Consider the following 21,083-nt stretch of genomic DNA (forward strand, 5'->3'; position numbering starts at 1 on the left):
TACATAGATGTCCTCTCGATCATCGAATTATTAGAGAATACATGGTTACTCATATTTATGAGAGATTTTTCAATGTGCAAGAAATACGGCATAGTACATCAAGTGTGAATATAAAATTAGTTGAAAACTTGAAAAAGAAAAAGATGTCAAATGTAAAACATCAAAATGATTTTTTATAGCTCATGTGGTAATTTTACATTTTGGACAATTTTTTGCTCCACCCCATGTGTTAAATAAATATGTCATTCTATAATTTTTACATCTCTTTGTTGGGTCTAATTATTAAGACAACCAAACAAATACTTGGAACACACAACACTTATTATGAAGAGTAATGTTATTCACATAATCCTTTTTACCTTTCACACACCCTTATTAATTTTTGTTCATTGGTCTTCTTCAATTCATTCGACTTGATGGCCAGAAATTGAGTGGGATGTGTGAAACATAATAAAAAATCATTGAATCAATTTGTCAATAGCTGTCAAATTTGACGCCAGAAGGTTTTGCCTTCAATTGACTCAGCTCCATGTAAGAAACTGAAGATTCGGTTGGAGAGAATTTATTGCTATTTTTAACTTTAATATGTTTATGTGGCAGTTTTAACATCTTCTCTTGAAATGCTCTTAGATATGATATTGTTAAGAGAGCGTCTATTAATGTGTTAATCTAAACTTATTCAAGAGTGGATGACCATAAGATATTAATCACCACCTGACTAAAAAAACGAAGAAAAATAATCAAATTACATTTTGCATCCTATAACTATTCATTTATTATAGTTCTAGTGTGGTCCCTTTTGTTTGCTCCAAGTGGCCGGGAGATTAACCAATCCACATGACAGACATGTAAATGTTAGTAAATATTCAATACAGATGCACAATTTAATATAGCATGATCTCAATGTTTCAAATATTGAGCCAAATTTCCGTTTAGATTTCGTAAAAATGTTATTGGTGAGTGAGCTCCATTAACTAAAGATGCTACATGGTCGATTGATGTGTTTAACATTGCACGTGTTAATTACCCAAGACACGTAATTCGATCTATACATTTCTTATTTGTTTATGTTTTTGGTTTCACATTTTAAGTGTAGAGTTTGCATGCCAGCTTAGAGCTAGGGATCCTTTGATGAGGTCGAGAGTCAGAAATGAAGAACAAAATATCGGAATTTAGGGCATGCAAAATGAAGAAAAAGATGGAGGATGTAGACATGAAAGGACACAGGGCCTCACATTTTAATTATGTATGAAATAAAATATCAACGAACAGGCAGTTTTTGAGTAGGTGATGTTCATCAAGCCCCTTTGAGGAATTGGCTATTCAACAACCCTTCGTCTTTTCGACAGATAGGAAAAAAAAAAAAAAAAAAAACCCTCTAACTATTAAAATTTAGCACAATCATTGGATGGTAGGGATCAAAATATCATGATCGACTATAATTCTTTAATATTTGAAGTACACCATCTCCAAATAAGATGTCAAAAATGCCATATAGACATATAACGGTAACAAATTAATGACATACCATTTACTTCAATCGAGATGTTAAAGATGACATGGAAAAGAAGGCTAAGCTAACATGACAAAGATATGTAAAATTTGAAGCTGCCTTCAAATTTAATTTTTGCTATTTTCAAAGGTATTCTACTTGCCTTACGTTAAATGCTAGCTTATTTAAGTATTATTTTATTATTTTTAAACCAACAACAACCCAACTTTTATTATTTTTATTTAAAAAATACATAAATGAAGCAATAAATTTTGGCATACCGGGTGGAAGGAAAATACTGATAATATGTCAAATTGTCAAGTTAGCCATCAAATTTAAAATTGATGTTTTGAATTTGACGTCTCCTTTGAAGATGCTCTAAAGAGAATGAAATTGGCCATTTCTGAATCTAATATATATGTTTTAATTCCTTTCACTCAAATTTTTAGAAAAACAAATATATATTATGATTAGAGAATTGCAGTATATACACCCGAGGTCCTGATTTCGAACTCTCCTCCTTTAATATCGCTTGGGTGAAAAAGAAGTCAATAATCGTGTTATATTATTGGTTTCATCTTTTAGATTGGAGCACAGGGCAGTGAAATGAGGATACTTGAAGGAGAATGGAATAGATAGAGACTATTACAAAATAATAATTGGCATCACGTGACTGATTGCTTATGCATGGGGCAGCTAGACATTGCTGCACCTAATGCCTCCACTGTGTTGTTTGCACTAAGAAATGGTCCATACAAAATAAATGAAACCAATTTTAACTATCCTAATTCTTGTGGACCGGCAAATGACATAATTAACTCATAATATTTAGTTATTTACCGCAGTTTAGTTATTTACCATTGTTGTTCGAGTTAGATTTGCTCTTGCGGGCTTGTGTCTTTTGACACTGTCTTATGGTGAAGTTAGGAGGGAGTGTAGTTCGATGCAACTGATAATTTCGTTGGTGATTTTGTGCACAATCTTTATTAGCATTAACTACTTGCATCTTTTGTATTTCCTATTCAAAATGTTTGGTATCACTAGTTTTGTGACAAATTATGAAGTGATTAGGTTGTTTTGGCTTTGGACTAGTGTTGGTTGCATTTCCTTGTTGCTTCTTGTGCTTATCACACATTATGTATCAATATGATAGGCTATTTTTTTTATTTTTTAAAGACCAGTTGGTGGTTTCATCACGACATACAATATCTATTAGATTGACTAAGTTGGCCTTAATATTTTTCTCTTTAGTCTTTTTAATTTGAGAACTTTTTTTTTTTAATTCAGGGTTCTCTCTTTAAAATTTATACTTTTTCTTAATACTCTAACAATATTGTCATGGTTCATCTAAAAAATCATCCTCAACTCTTCCTTCTCATTTATAACAACCATGTAACATAATGTCAGACCGTATAACTATTGACCAATATTGACTAACGGGTAGTATTGTCTAAAGATTAGTCGTGTTGACATGGCAAAACAATTAGTAAGGTTGTTAGTTAGCTGATGTGCTAGTTAGTTAGAATTGTTCCAGCTATTAGTTAGAATTGTTGCAGCTATTAGTTAGAGTTGTTGGTGCTAATAGCTTAGAGCGGAAGGCAACTATTGAGCTATATAAGTGTGTAAACTATCATTCTAATTCACTTTGTGAAATATAATGAAATTCATAGCTTTCTTTCTCTCTCTACAACTGCATTCCTTTCTTTCATTTTTCCGCAATTCATGAGTTCTTACAGTACTGTTATCATGGTATCACTCATATGTCGATCCTTATTGCCTATTTTGCTGTGCAATTTCTCTTAATCAATCGAACTTCTTTGCTGATTAAAGGTTTTTTGGCCGATAGCCATTTTATGAAAATTGCAAGGCCAATAGCCAACTTGTTAAAGTTTTGAAGATTGTTACTTTTCACTCAGGTCAATAGCCAAATTTGTGATTTTGTCCCTGATATTCAAGAACAAAGTTTTCTGTGAAGAAAGAAGAATTGTTTGATCAAGATTACTTGTAATTGTGTTCAAATTGCCTAATCTACTGTAAAGATTGAAGGGTTACTTGGTATGCTCACAGTAAAGTTACAAGATGACAATTTTGTCAAGTGGAGTTTTCAGTTTCAAGCAATTCTTAAAGGCTACGATCTTTTTGATTACTTCACTGGAGAAGCTCCATGCCCTCTAAGATTCGTGATCAATACAAAGACGAGTTACAAAAGAGGTCACTTCAGCTTACAAAGATTAGGTAAAGAAAGATTTGGCTTTGCTTGGTTTACTCATAGCTACATTGTCTGATGATGCTATGTAGCATATTATTGGTTACAAGACTTCACATAAGGCTTGGACCTATCTACAAGAAAGATTTGCATTTATTTCCACGGTGAAAATCAATCAATTGAAGAGTGAATTTCACACAGTTCAGAAAGGTGGGGAATCAATGGATAAATTTCTTCTAAAAATCAAGGCTATTAAAGATTAACTTGTGTCTGCTGGAGAAAAAAATTATTGAGAATGACTTTCTTATAGTTGTTTTGTTTGGATTACCACCTGAGTTTGAGATGATCAAAACTGTAATACTTGTTAGGGATTCAACTATATTATATAAAAGATCTGAGGGCTCAACTTCTTGGAGCAAAAGCAAGTATTGAGTAAAGATTCATGTCAAACTACGTGTTCCTCTTGTATTAACAGGAAAATGTGTGGGCAAGTATTTCTTGTTAAACATGATAGGGCTAGTTTTCTGTTTAAGAAAGTCAACTCTAATGTATGTGGACCATCTCCAACACAGTCTGTAGAAGGGTATAAATACTACATAACATTTGTAGATGAGTTTTCAAGATTCGTGTGGATATTTCCTGTGATAAATAAATCAAATGATTTTCCAATCTTTGTCAAGTTCATTGCAATTTGTGAAGTTCACTACATTTGTGCCTAATAGCCTCTAAGAACTGACTAAAACTGAAAACTCCACTTAACAAAATTGTCTTGTTGTAACTTTACTGTAAGCATACCAAGTAACCCTTCAATATTTATAATAGATTCTGCCACTTGAACACAATTACAAGTAATGTTGATCAAACAATTCTTCTTTCTTCTCAAAAAACTTTGTTCTTGAATATTAGGGACAAAATCACAAATTTCTCAATAAACCACTCTTTGGCTATTGGCCTTTTTCGAGTGAAAAGTAACAATCTTCAAAATTTTAACAAGTTGGTTGTTGGCCTTGCAATCTTTCATAAAATGGCTATCGGCCTTTCAATCTTGAACAAAAGTACAAACATTTTCTCACTGAAGCATAAAAACAAACAATTGGTGTGCACAATAAAATAAAAAACGAAGAGCCTGATATACACTGCAATCTTGAACCTCGAACAGAAATAACCCCAAAAACCTTTAATTAGAAAAGAACTTCGATTGATAAAGAGAAATTGCACAGTGGATCGACGAGAAAATCATTATCTCAACATAGGATCTAGCATACACTATTGAAACTATGAATCCTTACAATGCTCTATCTCAACACAGTTAATCTGAGACCATACACTGTGAATAAACTTCAAACTAGATCTTCAAAACGTGTTTTCCTTGGATATGCTTTGGGGCATAAAGGAGCCATATGTTATGATTTGCAGAGCAAAAGGTTGGTTCTATCAAGACATGTAATTCACAATGAAGATGAATTTCCATATAGAAATGCACCAGTTCAAGATTCTAATGTCTCTATACAGTCACAAAATGCAAGAATTAATACTGTTGTGATTCAAATGGCAGTTCCCGCAATTCATGATCAGGTACCAACATCAAAGTGTGTTTCAATTCAGGAATTACAAACAAAATCCTTGTTAGGGAATTCTTCTCAGCAACAATCTTCAAATATGCAACAAGGGTTTGATATTGGGGATCTGTCAATTTCTAGTTCACCCCTCAGTGCTTCAAATATGCAGCAATTATCTTCATAGTCAACTTCTCATCACCATCACTGTACTCCTACAACAAACAAATCACCTTTAATGCATGTCCATCACAATTCTCAACTAGAGGTAATTCTTCCCTTCTCATCTCAGTTGAATGTAAATTCTGAAAATCATGTATCAACAACAGATTCACTTCCTCATCATTCCATGGTTACAAGATTGAAAAATGGGACTATTGAGAGGCAAAATTATGTTGCATATCTAGCAACTTTTCCAGAATTGAAATCCTTAAAAGTCACTGAAAATGAATCATTCTCTGGTGGTTATTCATTGTCACTGAGATTACTGATAACGTCGAATCATCCAATTTTCGAAAAACTGCAAGTATATCACATTGGCAGGATGCTATGCAAGAAAAATATAACTCTCTCAGGGTACTTGGATATTGGTTCCACCTCCAACTAACAAGTCAGTTGTTGGTCGTAAATGGGTGTACAAGGTGAAAAAGAATCTTGATGGCAATGTTTCCAGATACAAGGCTAGGTTGGTTGCTCAAGGGTTTTCTCAAGAGTATGGAATTTATTACTCTGATACTTTTAGTCTTGTTGTTAGACATACAGTGAGGATTATTCTTGCAGTGGCTATAATGAACCATTGGGAATTGAAACAGTTAGAAATTAAAAATGCGTTTTTACATAGAGATTTGCATGATGAGGTTTATATGAACAACCTCAGGGTTTTATTGATTCCACATGTCTTGATCATGTTTGTAAACTCATCAAATCCCTATATGGTCTTAAACAGGCACCAAAGGCCTAGAACTCTACTTTTACAAGCTATTTGTGTGCTATGGGATTTTGTGCTTCCATGTCTGATACAAGCTTGTTTATGAAGAAAGATGGGGTTGATATCATCATACTCCTTCTCCATGTTGATGATATCATTTTGACAGGTTCCAATTCTATAAAAGTACCATTTATGAATTATTTGAAGTGTTTGACTTAAAGGATCTAGGTAAACTTACCTATTTTTTGGGTCTTCAAATTACATATCAGCCAAGTGGTGATATCTTTGTCAACCAGTCAAAGTATATTAAAGACTTAATCCATAAAGCTGGTAGGGATTCTTGTGAGCCAATCCCGACTTCAACACCATGTAAACCGCACAACTCATTGTTAGTGACAAAAGGAATTCCTCTCAGTGATCCTACATTTTATAGGAGTATAGTTGGATCCTTGCAATATTTGACCTTCACTAGGCCAGATATTGCATTTGCAATAAATTTAGTAAGTCAATTTATGAACACCAATTGATATTCATCTTAGGGTTATGAAACGAATACTGAGATATCTTCAAGGAACATTGAAGTATGGTATTGTGTATTCATTAGATGTAGAACCAACTCTTAATGCTTTCTCAGACTCAGATTAGGCAGTAGACTTGAATACTCAAAGATCTGTGACTGGATAAATAGTTTTCCTTGGCAACAATCATATATCTTGGCAATCAAAGAAACAACATTCGGTTTCTAGGAGTTCTACTGAAGCAGAATATAAAGCGTTGGCTCACATTACTGCTGATATAGCCTGGATTAGGTATATTTTGAAGGATCTGGAATTATTTTTGCCTACACCCCCAGTCATTCATTGTGACTATATGTCTGTGATTTCATTGAGTGCAAATTCGGTGTTTCATTCTTAGATAAAACACTTGGACACCGATTACCATTTTGTTTAAGAGAGAGTGCAGCAAGGTGACTTGGAAGTTAGCTGCATTCCTACTGAAGATCAATCTGCTAACATACTAACCAAGGGGTTACATGGTCCTTCATTTGTGAAGCATTATTACAATCTTAAACTTGGCAACCCAAGTTAAGATTGAGGGGGAATATTGACCAGTATTGACTAAAGGGTATTATTGTCTAAAGATTAGTTATGCTGATATGACAAAACAGTTAGTAAGATTATTAGCTAGCTGATGTGGCAATTAGTTAGAATTGTTGCAGCTATTAGTTACAGTTGTTGGTGCTAATAGCTTAGAGCGCAAGGCAACTATTGAGCTATATAAGTGTGTAAACTGGCATTGTAATTCACTTGGTGAAGTATACTGAAATTCATAGCTTTCTTTCTCTCTCTACAATTGCATTCCTTTCTTTCATTTTTCCGCAATTCATAAGTTCTTACAGAGTTGTTAACAATAACTAACCCTTATGAACATTACTACTTTAAGCATATCCATAAATCAACTGAAAAATACTCTCTTCCAATGCCACCTATATTCATGAATCAATTTCTTATAAAGAACACATGTTAACAATTAAAATAATGAATTTACACTTAATATCTTGCACTATAAAATTACTTGAATCAAGCTGAGGTACCCACAGTTCGTTACTACCACTTGATCAATAGTTTTCACAAGGTAAAAGCTCATCAAACACGTGTGAACTCGAAACAAGCTCAAGAACAAAAGTTAGGAATACGAAAGTTAAAAATTTAACTTCGAAAATATATTCACGGGGCCAAATGACAAATGATGACATAAATAATTTGCATATCTTCATGAATAAGATTTTACCTAAATAAAAAGTTCGCACAAAAAATTGGATTTGTTGATTTCTTAAGTACAACTTTCTCTTTGAATGCATCTTGTATCGTCGAAGTTTTTCTTAAAAACAAAAGAACAAAAAGGCTAAATGATTTTTTTTCTTTTGAATAGACTAAATGATTTAGCAAAGGGCAGCTGGGCGGGTAACTTAAAACAAACAATTATATTGCCTAAAATAGAGGATGGTCCTGTTAGAAAAAAGAAAAAGAAAAAAGAAAAAAGAATCAAGCAAGTAAAGTTAATTAACCCCAAAAACTCACTTACCGTAAATTAAAATTCACAATTTCTTTCTTTCTTTTCACTAGCTTTGCTTAGTTGCTAGCAGCAGATGCTTAAAATAGGTTCCATAGAAGCAAAATTCCAAAAATAAAGCCAAAAAAGAATAAAAATGGTCCACCGATCCTAGTTGCTGTATTGAATTTACAAGTTCGTGCTCTCCAAAACAGCTGGCCCTTTGGGCCTTATCGTAGATAAGATTGAAAAAAAATTAAAACTTTGAAATAAAAATGAAAATACCACCCAGGATGATGACAGGGACAAGCTCACATGAGCCCAACAAAGATAATACATGAGGTCCCTACTTATATTTAATTTCCCACAATTTTATTCATCAGAAACCAATCAAAATTATAACATGGAAAAAATATTTAAAAAAATCATGCCTAACTGGAGAAGGTTCCAGGCATGGCATATAATAGCCAGCCTTCTCTTCAAATGGAGATTTTTTTTTTAAAAAACAAGTATATTATTTTACGCTTTATAATATAAATAAACAATATAATTATATGTCACACATTTAAAATTTAATAATAAAAAATAATTAATATATTTTAAGTTGAATAAAATAATAACATCATGTAATAGTGTTTTCAAAAACTCAAAAATTACTACTACAAATATCTCTTTCTTTTCCTTCTTTAACTTCTTTTCTTCTCTCTCCCTCCCTTGCACTCTCTCTCTCAAAGCCCGAGGTCAACAAGAAGAGGAACTTCTTTGCTCTCTTTGAAACGTTCATGGGGTATCTGAGTCTTGTTGGTCAAAGAAGAATGCACCGACCGTCATTGTATTGAGAGCTACCCTTCTAGCTTCTGCTTCTCTTCAGCCTGCAGCTTCCTCCTACTTTCCTCTTCTTCATCACTAGAATTTTCCATCAGCAATCTCAACCCTAGAAAAAAAAACCACAAAAAGTTGAGAAAAAACCCCACAATAATAATAACATAAAAGATAGAGGAAAGTGCGAAAAGAAAAGTCTTAGCTATAGAGTTTAGCCCCCAACAAACCTGCTTTTTTTCTTCTTCCCTTAGATCTTCAAGATCTAGGAATTTGAGGTAGTCAAAAACAAGAAGTGGGGGTTTTTTTCCCCTGATTTTCCACTTTTATTTTATTTTTTATTTATCATGAATTTCGGAGCAGCAGCCGCAAGAGCTAGAGATGCTGGATTTTCTACTGAGGATGACCAAAATATGGTGAGAGGTAAGCTTCCTTTCTCATATTCTTCCTCTCCCTCTTCATCTTCGTCTTCTCCTCACTACATCAAACCCACCGGCGTAGCCACTCTGGTCCCTTCTTCGGCTGTCAGCAGAAGCCGCAGCTGGCACGACGGCAGAGGCAGCCCCGACACGAAGCTTGAGCTTATGGACTCGGCCCCCCGAGAAAACAACGAAGATGGTGGTGCTCAAAGAGAAGAAAACCCAATCCCCATCGAGAGGGAGCACATGTTCGACAAAGTCGTGACGCCGAGCGACGTAGGGAAGCTCAACCGCCTCGTCATCCCGAAACAGCACGCCGAGAAGTACTTCCCGTTGGATTCTTCCAGCAACGAGAAGGGGCTTCTGCTGAATTTCGAGGACCGGAACGGGAAGCCGTGGCGGTTTAGGTACTCCTACTGGAACAGCAGCCAGAGCTACGTGATGACCAAAGGGTGGAGCAGGTTTGTGAAGGAGAAAAAGCTCGACGCCGGCGACATAGTCTCGTTCCAGCGAGGACTTGGTGAGGTGGGGAAAGACCGTCTTTTTATTGATTGGCGGCGCCGCCCGGATGCGCCTTATCCAAACCATCACCACCACCACCACCCACTTCATCCACATTATCAACCCAATTTTGCAATTCCGCATCAGCATCAATACTCCTGGAACCCTCACCGGCCGGTTCCATGGAGCCCGTTGCTGATGAGACCTCCCGGGGCAGTAGTGACTCCGGACCACTTGTCGCAGCAGCAGATTAATTACGGCGTCAATATGCATCACCCATATCGAAATACTGGGACGAGTGGTGGTGGTTCGGGTTCTTATGGTTACGGAAATGTGGTTAACTCTACTGGGCCGATTTATTATTTGAGATCAGCTTCATCCGCTGCCCCGCCACAGTTTCCTGAGCAAGGGGACAGCAGACTAATAGAATTTCAACAACACCAACAAGTACAGTTGGGTCGGGTTCATGAGTCGAATATGGTTCTGGAGTCGGTGCCAGTGGTCCATGGGAAGGCGGCAGCCAAGAAGCTGAGGCTATTTGGAGTGAACATGGAGTGTCCCATATCGGAGTCGGATCATGAATGTGACATATTGTCTTCAACCACATTATCATCATCTCAGTATCATCATCATCATGCTCACCACCAACTTTCGCCGCCATCGCAACCCCCACCGCTCCAATTAAGGCTCTACGACGGCATGCCTCTCCACGACCAAACCATGCCCTCCACCACCACTACTAGTACCACCACCGACTTTCTCAACGTGAGTGGCAAGGCCTCCCCATCTTCCATGTCCTTGGACTTTGCTGTCTAGTTGACTACTCCATCACAGTGCCAATAAACATCCAAGGTTGTCAAAATTAAGAAGAGAAACGAGAAATGCAGAAGGAGAAAATGGGATGATGTGGCAAATTTGCAATTGAATAAGAAGTTGGGAGAGAACTCATTTCTCAGATCAATGGATAGTCATCTGTACAGAAAAGGTACAAGGTTTTGGGTTTTTATTTTATAAGAGAATGAAATGATGATGATCTAATGAATTGATAGCTTTATTAAGAGTTTTTGTAACTTAATTTTCAGGTGTATAAATATTTTTATATTATATAATAACAATCTATATAGATAGATATAGATCATATGCAGCGCAGTGGTATATTCTATCAAGGCATAGATCCATCATTTCCCCAAGATTTCATGCTCTCATTTTGTATCACTGATGATATGAAATATGAATTTTTACAATTTATATGAAATATGAATTTGTTACAATTTATATGCTTATTTACTTGTATATTAATCTCTTTGGTCTCTCTCTCTCTCTCTCTCTCTCCCCCTCCCTCCTTTCAATGTTGTTGTTGTTGTTTTCATTTAAGTAAGTAAATGGAAGAAACAACCTTTCCTGCTGACTGCTCAGGAAACAGATGATGATCAGAACAAAAGTGCTGCTAGTGCTAGAGCGACCTGATGTAATTGCAGTTTTGTATTTTACCTTTGGTAGGTTTGTTGTTCTTGTCGCTGCTTCGTTGGGCACACCAGTGCTCGCGGGTTTTCTCAGACAGACTTGCAGAGATTAAAAGCGATAAGGTAGCCAGCTCTGTTATATAACAGAAAATATTTCTCTCTTCATACATCTTTAACTATTTTCCTTCATTAATTCTTGCTACCTTCTTTTTCTGCACTAAAGTAATTTAATTTATTGATTTTCTTGTTGCCACCTTAATTTTTTCTTTTTATTTCACTGCAAAATTAAAATGAAATTCTCCTGCAAATCAATATAGCTAATGTATTATGGTGCACCTCTAGTACTACTATTATTGTTCTTATGTCTATGTTGCATTTGGCTTTTACTTACAAGAAAATTTTGAACTTTGCATTTGATCAACAAAATGTATATTTGGTAGTACTAAACTTAATTAATGTAAGGATTAAACAGTACCTTTTTCATGGTTTGAACTTTTAATATGGACCACATTTTTAACTTGCAACAACAACAACAGCATGACAATAAGAGTAGTAGAGATGTAGCTAGAGTGCTAGCTGCATGCTCTATTGTAATGTGAATTTTATAAAATCATAGTGTTGTAAAGACGAAAACAATATACTAGGGCGTCGTCTTTATAATTTTTAATGTTTTTGATCAATCATGGTTGATATTTCGGGATGATATATTGTATAATGAGTTTAAAGATATGGATGATAGATACATGTAAATATACATATATATATATGTGTATATATATCAACTTACCGGATTCATGATCAGGTTCTTTTGCCACCTAAAAAATCATGTTTTTCATCATTTACCATTGTGATGTGTATGAAAACTTTACAATAGAAAGCTGATCTATTCTTGTTCTATAGTTCAAATAATCTGTCACAAAATTAAGGATCAGTGAGTTGAATGCATTAGTTGGCATATGTGTGTATTATTTGAATGCATTAGTTGCATGCATGAAGTAAAATGAGGAACAAAATTAACGAGCTGTGAGCCTAACTTTAACTTATTGCTAAGGCCTGACATTATACAAAATTTTCATCCATCTTCGGATTTCACTGCGTGCGAATTGAAATCATGAGCATTATACATTCTTATCATAGCCTAGGGTTACATTTGCTTTGAAATTTTTCTTTTTTTTTACCCTTATTTTTATTTAGTTTAATTATTTTTATCAGAGGAAAAAGAATTAGCTCTTTCGAAGGGTTCATGCTTGAGACATGCATAAAAAAGTAATTCATACAGAATTTTAACGAAATGAACATGGTAATATACACAAAATACTCTAATGCTAATATATAAAAACTTTAACATTATTAGGAAACATCCCACATCAGCCACTCAGGTGATTTAGCATATACGAATTGTGCCCTCTTACACGAGAGACAATTGGCAAAATCCTTCACCAGTTTTTTTTTTTTTTTTTTTTTTTTTTTTAAAGAAAAGCACAAATATACAAGGATTAGGAATATTTGGTTTATAGTTAGTAATTAATTGCTCATATACTAATGTTGTTCATTCTCCTGATCATTACTCCTAAATTCTTTCACTAGTGTCACTACTAATGTGACATTGTAAGATAATAGGAATTTTTAAATCCTTATAGTACTTACTAAAACTCATTTGATGATGATATTAGTGCTGTTTGCTTCTTTTTTTTTTTTTTTTTTTTTTTTTTTTTTTTGGTTGTTGATATCGTTCAGTGGTTTCTAGATAATTTTTGGTACAAATTGAATTGTGTATGTATAATAAGTTTAAGCAATACGGATGTATAGAGAGATCATAATACTATACACACCTACATACCTTAATATATACAAATCCTACATCTGACATAACTGATATTTATGAGTAATCATTTTCCTACCCTAAATCTCTATATAAGAAGTTTATGAGTGTATACATTTATAGAAATTAAAATTTTCTTTGACATGCAAGTACAAAATCCGGAAACTAATTAACTTGTAAAACATATATTTGCAACAGTTAGATGTAAATGTATGGTCTGTACAGCTAAATATTAGTTTCCAATTTAAGTTAATTTTATTTGTTTGTCTATTTTAACTAATGAAGTATTTCTAGTATAAGTTATAACCCGCAAAAGGAATTGTATTTTACATTAATGAAGTCACACCATTTTGATGCATTTGCAGTCTGGAACATGATGAGTATCAGATATAATAACAGTCAGTTTCGGTTTTGGATTTTCTAGTAGGTATGTGCATATCCAGAAGCTGATATATTCCTTTCATTAGGGTAATGAATTCTGTCAAGTGTTAATATATGGCTGGCTTTTATTGTTTTGACAACCCCCCTCCTCTCTCTCCCTAGCTGGAAACTCCCACTAGAAATTTGAGCTTGTATCTTGTTCACAAGTATTTACTCTAAATTAATCTAAAATACGAAAAGAGATATTTGAATTTTGCATGCAGAATAAAATTCACAAAGTATTGGAAGTAATTTATTTTTATACACCTTTGTTAGGTAAATTTTGCCTAGGTACTATTTAGCCCTAAACGTACTCCAATATTTTAAGCAAGCTCCCCATTTTTTGGACATCTTCTAGTTGTTGATATAGCTAGAGTTGATTGGCCTCATGGCATTCTAACGTAGTTTATCTTCCTTTCAGACTTTATGCGGTAATGTCAACCGAAAAAAAAAATTATTAGTAGGGACTGCTTGAATCAAGTTCACACAAAAAAAAAATCCATCATTAATGTTACCGTACATAGAATTTTTAAAGAGATTTCCGTACTTACACATGTATACATTTGACTCTTTAATAAAATCAAGTTCAGAGGAACAGAGTTCTACATTTTACACATATGTATAGGATCTTTATTTCTATAGACAAATGGAATGAAGCACGAAGAAAGTTGAGGTAATTGGTAATATAGGGAGTAGTCCAACCTCTTATAAATCCTTGTAAGGTTTTTCTTTTCCCAATGTGGGACTCTTTTACCTTTACATCCTCACACACCCCCTCACGTGAGCCGAATTTTCAAGCTAACGCGAATTGGGTGACGTGGAGCACGTGTGACCGTTGGGCTTCACACGTAAGCCTACTTACTCTGATGTCATGAAGAAAGTTGAGGTTCTACCATAAAATCAATTGGCAATATGAGAAGAATCCCAACCTCTTATAAGCCCTTACAAGTGTTTTTTTTTTTTTTTTTTCCACCGATGTGAGACTCTTTTATCTTCGTATCCTCACAATTAATTGCCAGTATACTGCATATAATTGTTGTTGCTCACTTGTAAGATAGTCTTAAAAAATTCGTGACAAATAAAGTGAGGTTTAGGTTTAGGTTAAACTATTACGTACATGCATCCTCAGAGAATTTGAACTTCATGTTCTCTTTTGATGGGCTGCTGAATTGTTGACCAGCATTAAAAAATTAACTAGACTTTGATTGTTCACTATTTGAATCCAAAAAGAGGGTCTATATTTATATGCACTCAAAAAGATAAGTTACTATTTTGCTCTCATGTTTTTTTCATACAAAACTTTATGATAAATTCCAAAAAAATTAAAAAGAACTCATCGTCAAATCTGGCCATAGCGATAAAGGGATAGAGCTACATGGCGAGGAACGGGGAGATAGATGAGTTTCTTCTTAGTATTTGTTAGTTATATTTTTCAAAGATGTGATTACTAATTGGTTTAAAGTTTGATGAATCTTTGGTATTCCACTAACTTGCCCATAATTATATAAAACAAGGAACACTGTTTAATAGACTAGGATATGTGTAGGGTTCATTGTACTTTTGGAAAATCTTTTAAAAGAAAAGAAAGAAATGCGAAGATGAGAAGATATGAAGAAATGTCTCACATCAGATGTTTATAAAATTGTGTATGAGGTATCATCTATTAATTTTATGATGAAACCTCAACTCTTTCAAGAAATCAATCCCCTTTTAAGTGTGAAATATATTTGCTACTCTGCACATAATCCACATCCTGTCGTAACTTTCAAATGTTTGGTTCATAGATATGTCCATCACAAAAGGAAGCTTAAAGACGCCATATATATGACATGACAAGTATCCAGAGGAAATTAACGACTAATTAAAGAATCAAGAGACAACAATGTAGATTTTCCTACCTAAGAAAAATCAAAGTAGAATAAAACTTTATATGTTCTTTATATAACTTTATATCCCCAAAATTGATTAAATAAATTTATATGTTCTTTGTATATGATCAGTAAAATAAAACAGAAAGCAGAAAAATATTGTACAATGTAAGATATGACTGTGCCCTTTTTAGGGTTACTGAAGCAGTAGTGAGCATAACTACTGTTGTGTTCGGGGGTTGTCACCCTTTACCAGGACATACCCACTGATAAGTTTCTAATTAATTTAACCTCACTTTTTTTTCGTTTCAATTATATCATGGATCATATATATATACATATATATATATATATATATGTATATATAGCCCTTGGTACTCTGCAACTGGGGGCCGTCTAGAGTATACATGTGGATCATGTAGGCAGGCAGGGCAGCATGTAGGCTCAGATGATCAAGAAGCAAGATAATTAATTAAATGATCGGTAGTGTTCAGTGATAGCAGCAGCATTGCTGCAGCTAGCAGACCGGACAAGCATAACGAAAAGTGTTGGACAAGTCCCGATTGCATTTACAATATATGGACTACTGCTCCCCTCTCCCCTTTCTCATCTCTCTCTTAAAAAACACACCAAACACAAGTTTTGTCCACTTGACAATGATCGGGCACATCGGGTTGGTTTTTATTCCGATAGCTAACTTGCTTTGTCCTATTGTTATTAGGATTGAGAAGTACCCCTTTCGAAGCTTCGACACTAGCTAAACCCTAATCCAAAATGTAATTGGTTCAATTGGTCCAAAACTAAACCTAAATCAAATTATGGAGAAATAATTATGTGTCATCGGGTGTAGGACGAGGGGTAAGAGTAGGTTATAAAAGTGTACAACTATATGAGAGTTTTACGGTTTGAATTGTTGAGTTGTATTCTTTTTTCAAAGACGAAATATATATACAAATACAATGATTTCTAGTATAGTGAACCCTATTCCAAATACATTAAATCCTTATTGTGCATTGACTCACACGAATAGGTTATGTCTAAATTTGAACCAGTAACATAGAATAATTATATCTTTTTTATTTTCTTGTAATTACAAACATATGGTAGCCAAAACTAAGTTTGCTTCTTCCAACATGCATAAGAAACAAAAATACGCTGATTGAATATCAACCTAACCAAATTGATATATATATATATATATATATGTGTGTGTATGTGTATGTGTGCGCGCACGCGCCTTGGAGTATTGTAAGCACGTGACATCGGTAACTAATAAAGAAGGCAGGACATTACGGATGATGAAAAAGGAGGTGGTGAGAGGCAAACAAGACTCCAAGATTTCCTATGCGCTGCTTAAAGCCTTATCACTCAAAGCATGAAGCAGAAAGAAGAGTACAGTGCAGTCCCCACTCTGTGGAAAGAGAGGGCAATAGGATACTAGCTAGAGTAGGTTTTAGGGTTGATAGGCGTAATCAATGACGTTCACAAAAGAAAAGAAAAGTAGTCGCAGTAGAACTAGGAATTGTATTCTTCGTTTTCAGTCTCTCGTTCTTTCTTGACTTTGGCCAAAACAACTTTCATAGCACAACAGTTACGTTTTGTATCAGTCACACAATTACATAAAAATTTAGACATAATATTATATAATTAATACAAACTACGAGAATACTGGTCTATCAATATCAAGTCAGTCGTTCTCGAATAAACAACGCATTCAATTTACTCTCTACAAGACTTCTTCTGCATGGCCCATGTTGATGTTTCTTTCTCTAGTTTTGAGGAACTGGACCCTCTTCTGAGCTTAGGATGGGGATCCTCATGAGCAGTCCATCCGGACCGTTCAAACTTGATCTAACGGTTGCAATTATTATAATTTTTAGAGAAGCCTCTTGTTTGGAACCGTTTGATCAAATTTGAATGGTCCGGATTAGCTGCTCAGGAGGATCTCCATCCTGAGCTAAGGAGAGGATCCAGTTCCTAGTTTTAATGCACCACATTCCCATGATATATGAACGTGAAGACTCAAAAACACGTATACACTGTCCAAGTCGAACAATTAGTTTGGCTCTACTGCAAGTGGTAGATTTCATTCATGGTAATGAAAACCAAACAATTCCCCATCAAGATAAAATATAAATTAAAGAACTTCCAAGAAACATAGGGTGACATGGCATGCCATGGCATATGGAAAATGGGGAAAATGACAATATGGGGATCGAGATGCCATGCTGACTTTTTCTTTCCTTCCTTATTTCTCCCACTCGACATTCCATGTTTCGCAAAGGTTAAATGGACCATACACCCATCTGGTTCTGCTCACTTCAGAGTTTTATCAAAGATGCTAAACGATCAACGGCTGTGATCAACTAGGGTTTTCACTTCTGGTCAATTCCGTTATGATCTGATCACTATCTTTACTGTCATGCAGAAAGCAGGAGAAGGATGGATAATAAAAACAAAAGTAACAAAAGAACAGGGGAAAAAAATCTAAAAAAAAAAAGGAGAGAAGAAGAAGAAACAAAAAAGCTGGTGGGGGTTGTTTGTGCAGTGTTATGGACAGCTCTTCTTTCTTCTGCTAAATTGGTGGTGGCAGAGCAGCAGCGGCAGCAGCAGCATTAACAACGACAGTGCAAAGAGAGGGCAGCCGATCCCAAAAAAACAATTGCAATTATTTAGGGTTTGATAATAGCGGGTCATGGGGTGCGCACTGCACACCTCTATACAAGCTCCAAAGCAGCCGTAAAGATGTGCATAAAAAACTTACCATATTTATAAAAGGGAAGGAGAGAAAAAAGCTACTGGCCACAAATATAAAAAAATAAAATGTATTTTGGTTAATTTTTCTGATAAATTCTGACCCACCTGGATGGGATCGGGGTTGGGATTATTTGTGCTTGTGATCAAGAGCTCTCCCTCTTTTAATGCTGAGTAGCCAGTTTCATGCTAAGGTATCAAAACTGCACCCATGCATGATGCCAGAGTCCCAGTTGGCCAAACCCTATCTTCCACCCTAATCCTTACCTTTTTGTCCATTCCTTCCCTCTTTTTTTAATCTTCTTTTACACACTCTGCTAGCTACTCGTTACCAGTAACCAAGTTCTTTTGATTTCTATTTTTTAATTTTCCTATTTATTTTTTTTTATACATTAATGAGCTGGTAATATCTCAACAAAGCAGACTGAGTTGATACTTTTTTCTGGTTCAAAAGCCAGACATGAGTTTATTTGCTTCCCACGCTCATGGTGGATGGGGTTTCTCCCTAGCTACTAGGGCAAGGGTTTGGAGACAAACAACGGTGTACAAATAAGTTTAGCTTTCAAAACCCTATCACTTTAATGCTTTACTTAGTTATACACCATTAATCAACGAAAAGTAAAGAGAAATAACATTTAGTTGTCAGATTCCTTTAACATGTAATAATTTGCAACAGTGTGAGTGGGTTTTCTTCTGTTCTGGTAATGGGTTGTGGGATTTTTCTGGTTAGCCAAAGGGAAATTGGGTTTGGATTTGTTTTTTATTCATGGAAAATGTGATTAATTATCAAGTAGACACCAGCTGCCTACTTTTGTCTCCTTTTACAGTGAATTAATTTGTTATCAACATATATTCATTTATTTTCGTTGCGGTCTCAATATATGTTGTGTAACATCAAAATTTTGATGTTATGTGTGGACCATATATAGGACCATGTACAACCATATGGGGCAAAGAGAGAGAGAGAAAGACCTTGAAATTAATTTTGTCTGATGGACTAGTTTGGTATTGCTGTGCTTTGAAAAAAAATTGCTTCTGTTGTGCTGTGAGAATAAGCTCATTTTTGCTGCTTCACTTTTTCAGCTTTTTCACCAAAAACTGTAAAAATGAGCTGTTTTTAAGTGTTTACCAAACACCTTTTTGAGCTCAGCTTTTTTTTAAATCACTTCAATACCAAACCAGTACTTACATCCACACAAATGACAAAAGAGTCCACTATAAATTGGCCTTCTGAAGTTGGTGGTCGTTCAACGTTAGTCCTCAATTGTTTTTGGTTTCAAGTTATGTGTCCTCAACTTTTAGAAATGTGTTAAATGAGAACAATAATAATGTCTTTATAGAAGTTGGCTAGTTTGGTATTGTTGTGCTTTAAAAAATAATTGTTTTTACTGTGTTGTGAGAATAAATAGCTGTAAAATAAAATTGTTGAGTGTTTGGTAAATTTGCTTTTGTAAAAGTCTTTTGCCAAAACAAAATAGTGTCTGAGTATTTGGTAAATTTTTATATAAATGACTATGAATACGTTAAATGACTAAAAATGATATGTTTTTTAATATGATGTAATAATTGTTAAAGAGAATAATGTAGGAGAGATTTTTCAATGTGATCGTCACACGAGATGATACACCACGTGTCCCTATATAAATGGTGGGTTATGTGTGTTAAAAGGTTAATAACTTAAAATTAAAATTTTCCACCACTTGCATAAAAACACGTGGTGTACCATCCGTATTCACGTCACAACTAAAAATTTCTCATAATGTAGGAGCGATGATTGTGGGTTTGTAAAATATGTGGGGGTATACTTGCCATTTGAAAATTTCAATGAATGTGCACTGATTACTATGCTTTGGAAAAAAAAAAAAATTTAGAAGCACGGTAGATTCTACTTCTGTTTTTCTTTACTTTTCTACTGTCATTGACAATAATTTTTTTTTTTAAAGACACTTTTTTTTTTATCTTACCAAAAACATTTGATGTTTCAGATTTTTTTTAATAAGCTGCTTTGTGAAATAAACACCAATTCATCACAGCTTATGCACGAAATTTCTTTTTTCTTTTCTTTTGGTAAGGGGATAGATCACCCCAAAACGCCAATTCAATTTGGTTGGTTTTTGTCTATGTTTCAACATAAGTACATATCCTAGACATAAGTTGTCACATGCCAATAGAGAGATTTTTGGTTAAGGTTATCAAAATGCCTTTCAAAATCTCATGTTAGCTGTCCTGTCAAACTTTTGTTATGAGAACTACTTTGTCCTCACAAAACGCTTTCAAAAGTTTATGGACCAATGTAAAATGAAAAAAAAGAAAACATATTTACCTAAACCAACTATAATGGTAGATGGATGTCTAGGTTCAAAACGATGATGGTGATTTTATTACTCGAGGGGTTATGATTAATACTGGATACGAAATAGAAGGGTTGGGTTTTGTGGGAGGTCCGCAGTTCCCACTGCCATGACCTGTCACTTTTGGCTTTGGTGGGTGAATGGCCTAGTACATTGGCCTGCCTCTTCCCACTTCCCACTGGGCTAAGCCTGCAGTAATGTTTCATAATGTTTTCTGTGGTATCACATGACCCAACAATGATTCTATAATTAAATGCTTAAATGAGGTCAATTCCTACACCCTAGATTTGGCCATCGTGTTGTTTTTATGACATACCTTATATCTTAACGGATCATGTTGTTTCAAATTCGTTAAAATAAACAAGTAATGTGATCCAACCCAAACTCCACCCGTTAAAATTAGAGGTAGCTAATCAACAATTGGGTTGTTAA

At 34.7% G+C, this 21,083-nt stretch overlaps 1 protein-coding gene across 4 annotated transcripts; it reads left to right on the plus strand.

Moving 5' to 3' along the window:
- Positions 1-8,910: 8,910 nt before the first annotated feature.
- LOC103950724 (B3 domain-containing protein Os03g0120900-like) lies at positions 8,911-14,294 on the plus strand. Of its 4 annotated transcripts, XM_048589920.1 has the most exons (4): positions 8,911-10,958; positions 11,474-11,559; positions 13,624-13,685; positions 14,100-14,294. In XM_048589920.1, the coding sequence occupies exon 1, from the start codon at positions 9,401-9,403 to the stop codon at positions 10,787-10,789; it is 1,389 nt and encodes a 462-aa protein (XP_048445877.1). In that variant the 5' UTR covers positions 8,911-9,400; the 3' UTR covers positions 10,790-10,958; positions 11,474-11,559; positions 13,624-13,685; positions 14,100-14,294. The 4 variants fall into 4 exon arrangements, with proteins under 4 accessions (XP_048445877.1, XP_048445875.1, XP_048445878.1 ...); XM_048589918.1 differs by having other exon boundaries at positions 11,474-13,685; XM_048589921.1 differs by lacking the exon at positions 13,624-13,685.
- The last annotated feature ends 6,789 nt before the right edge of the window (positions 14,295-21,083 follow it).

This window comes from the organism of the source record quoted next, unplaced genomic scaffold, assembly GCF_019419815.1.
Source record: "Pyrus x bretschneideri cultivar Hongxiangsu unplaced genomic scaffold, Pyrus_bretschneideri_v1 Contig3, whole genome shotgun sequence".
Lineage (NCBI taxonomy): Eukaryota > Viridiplantae > Streptophyta > Magnoliopsida > Rosales > Rosaceae > Pyrus > Pyrus x bretschneideri.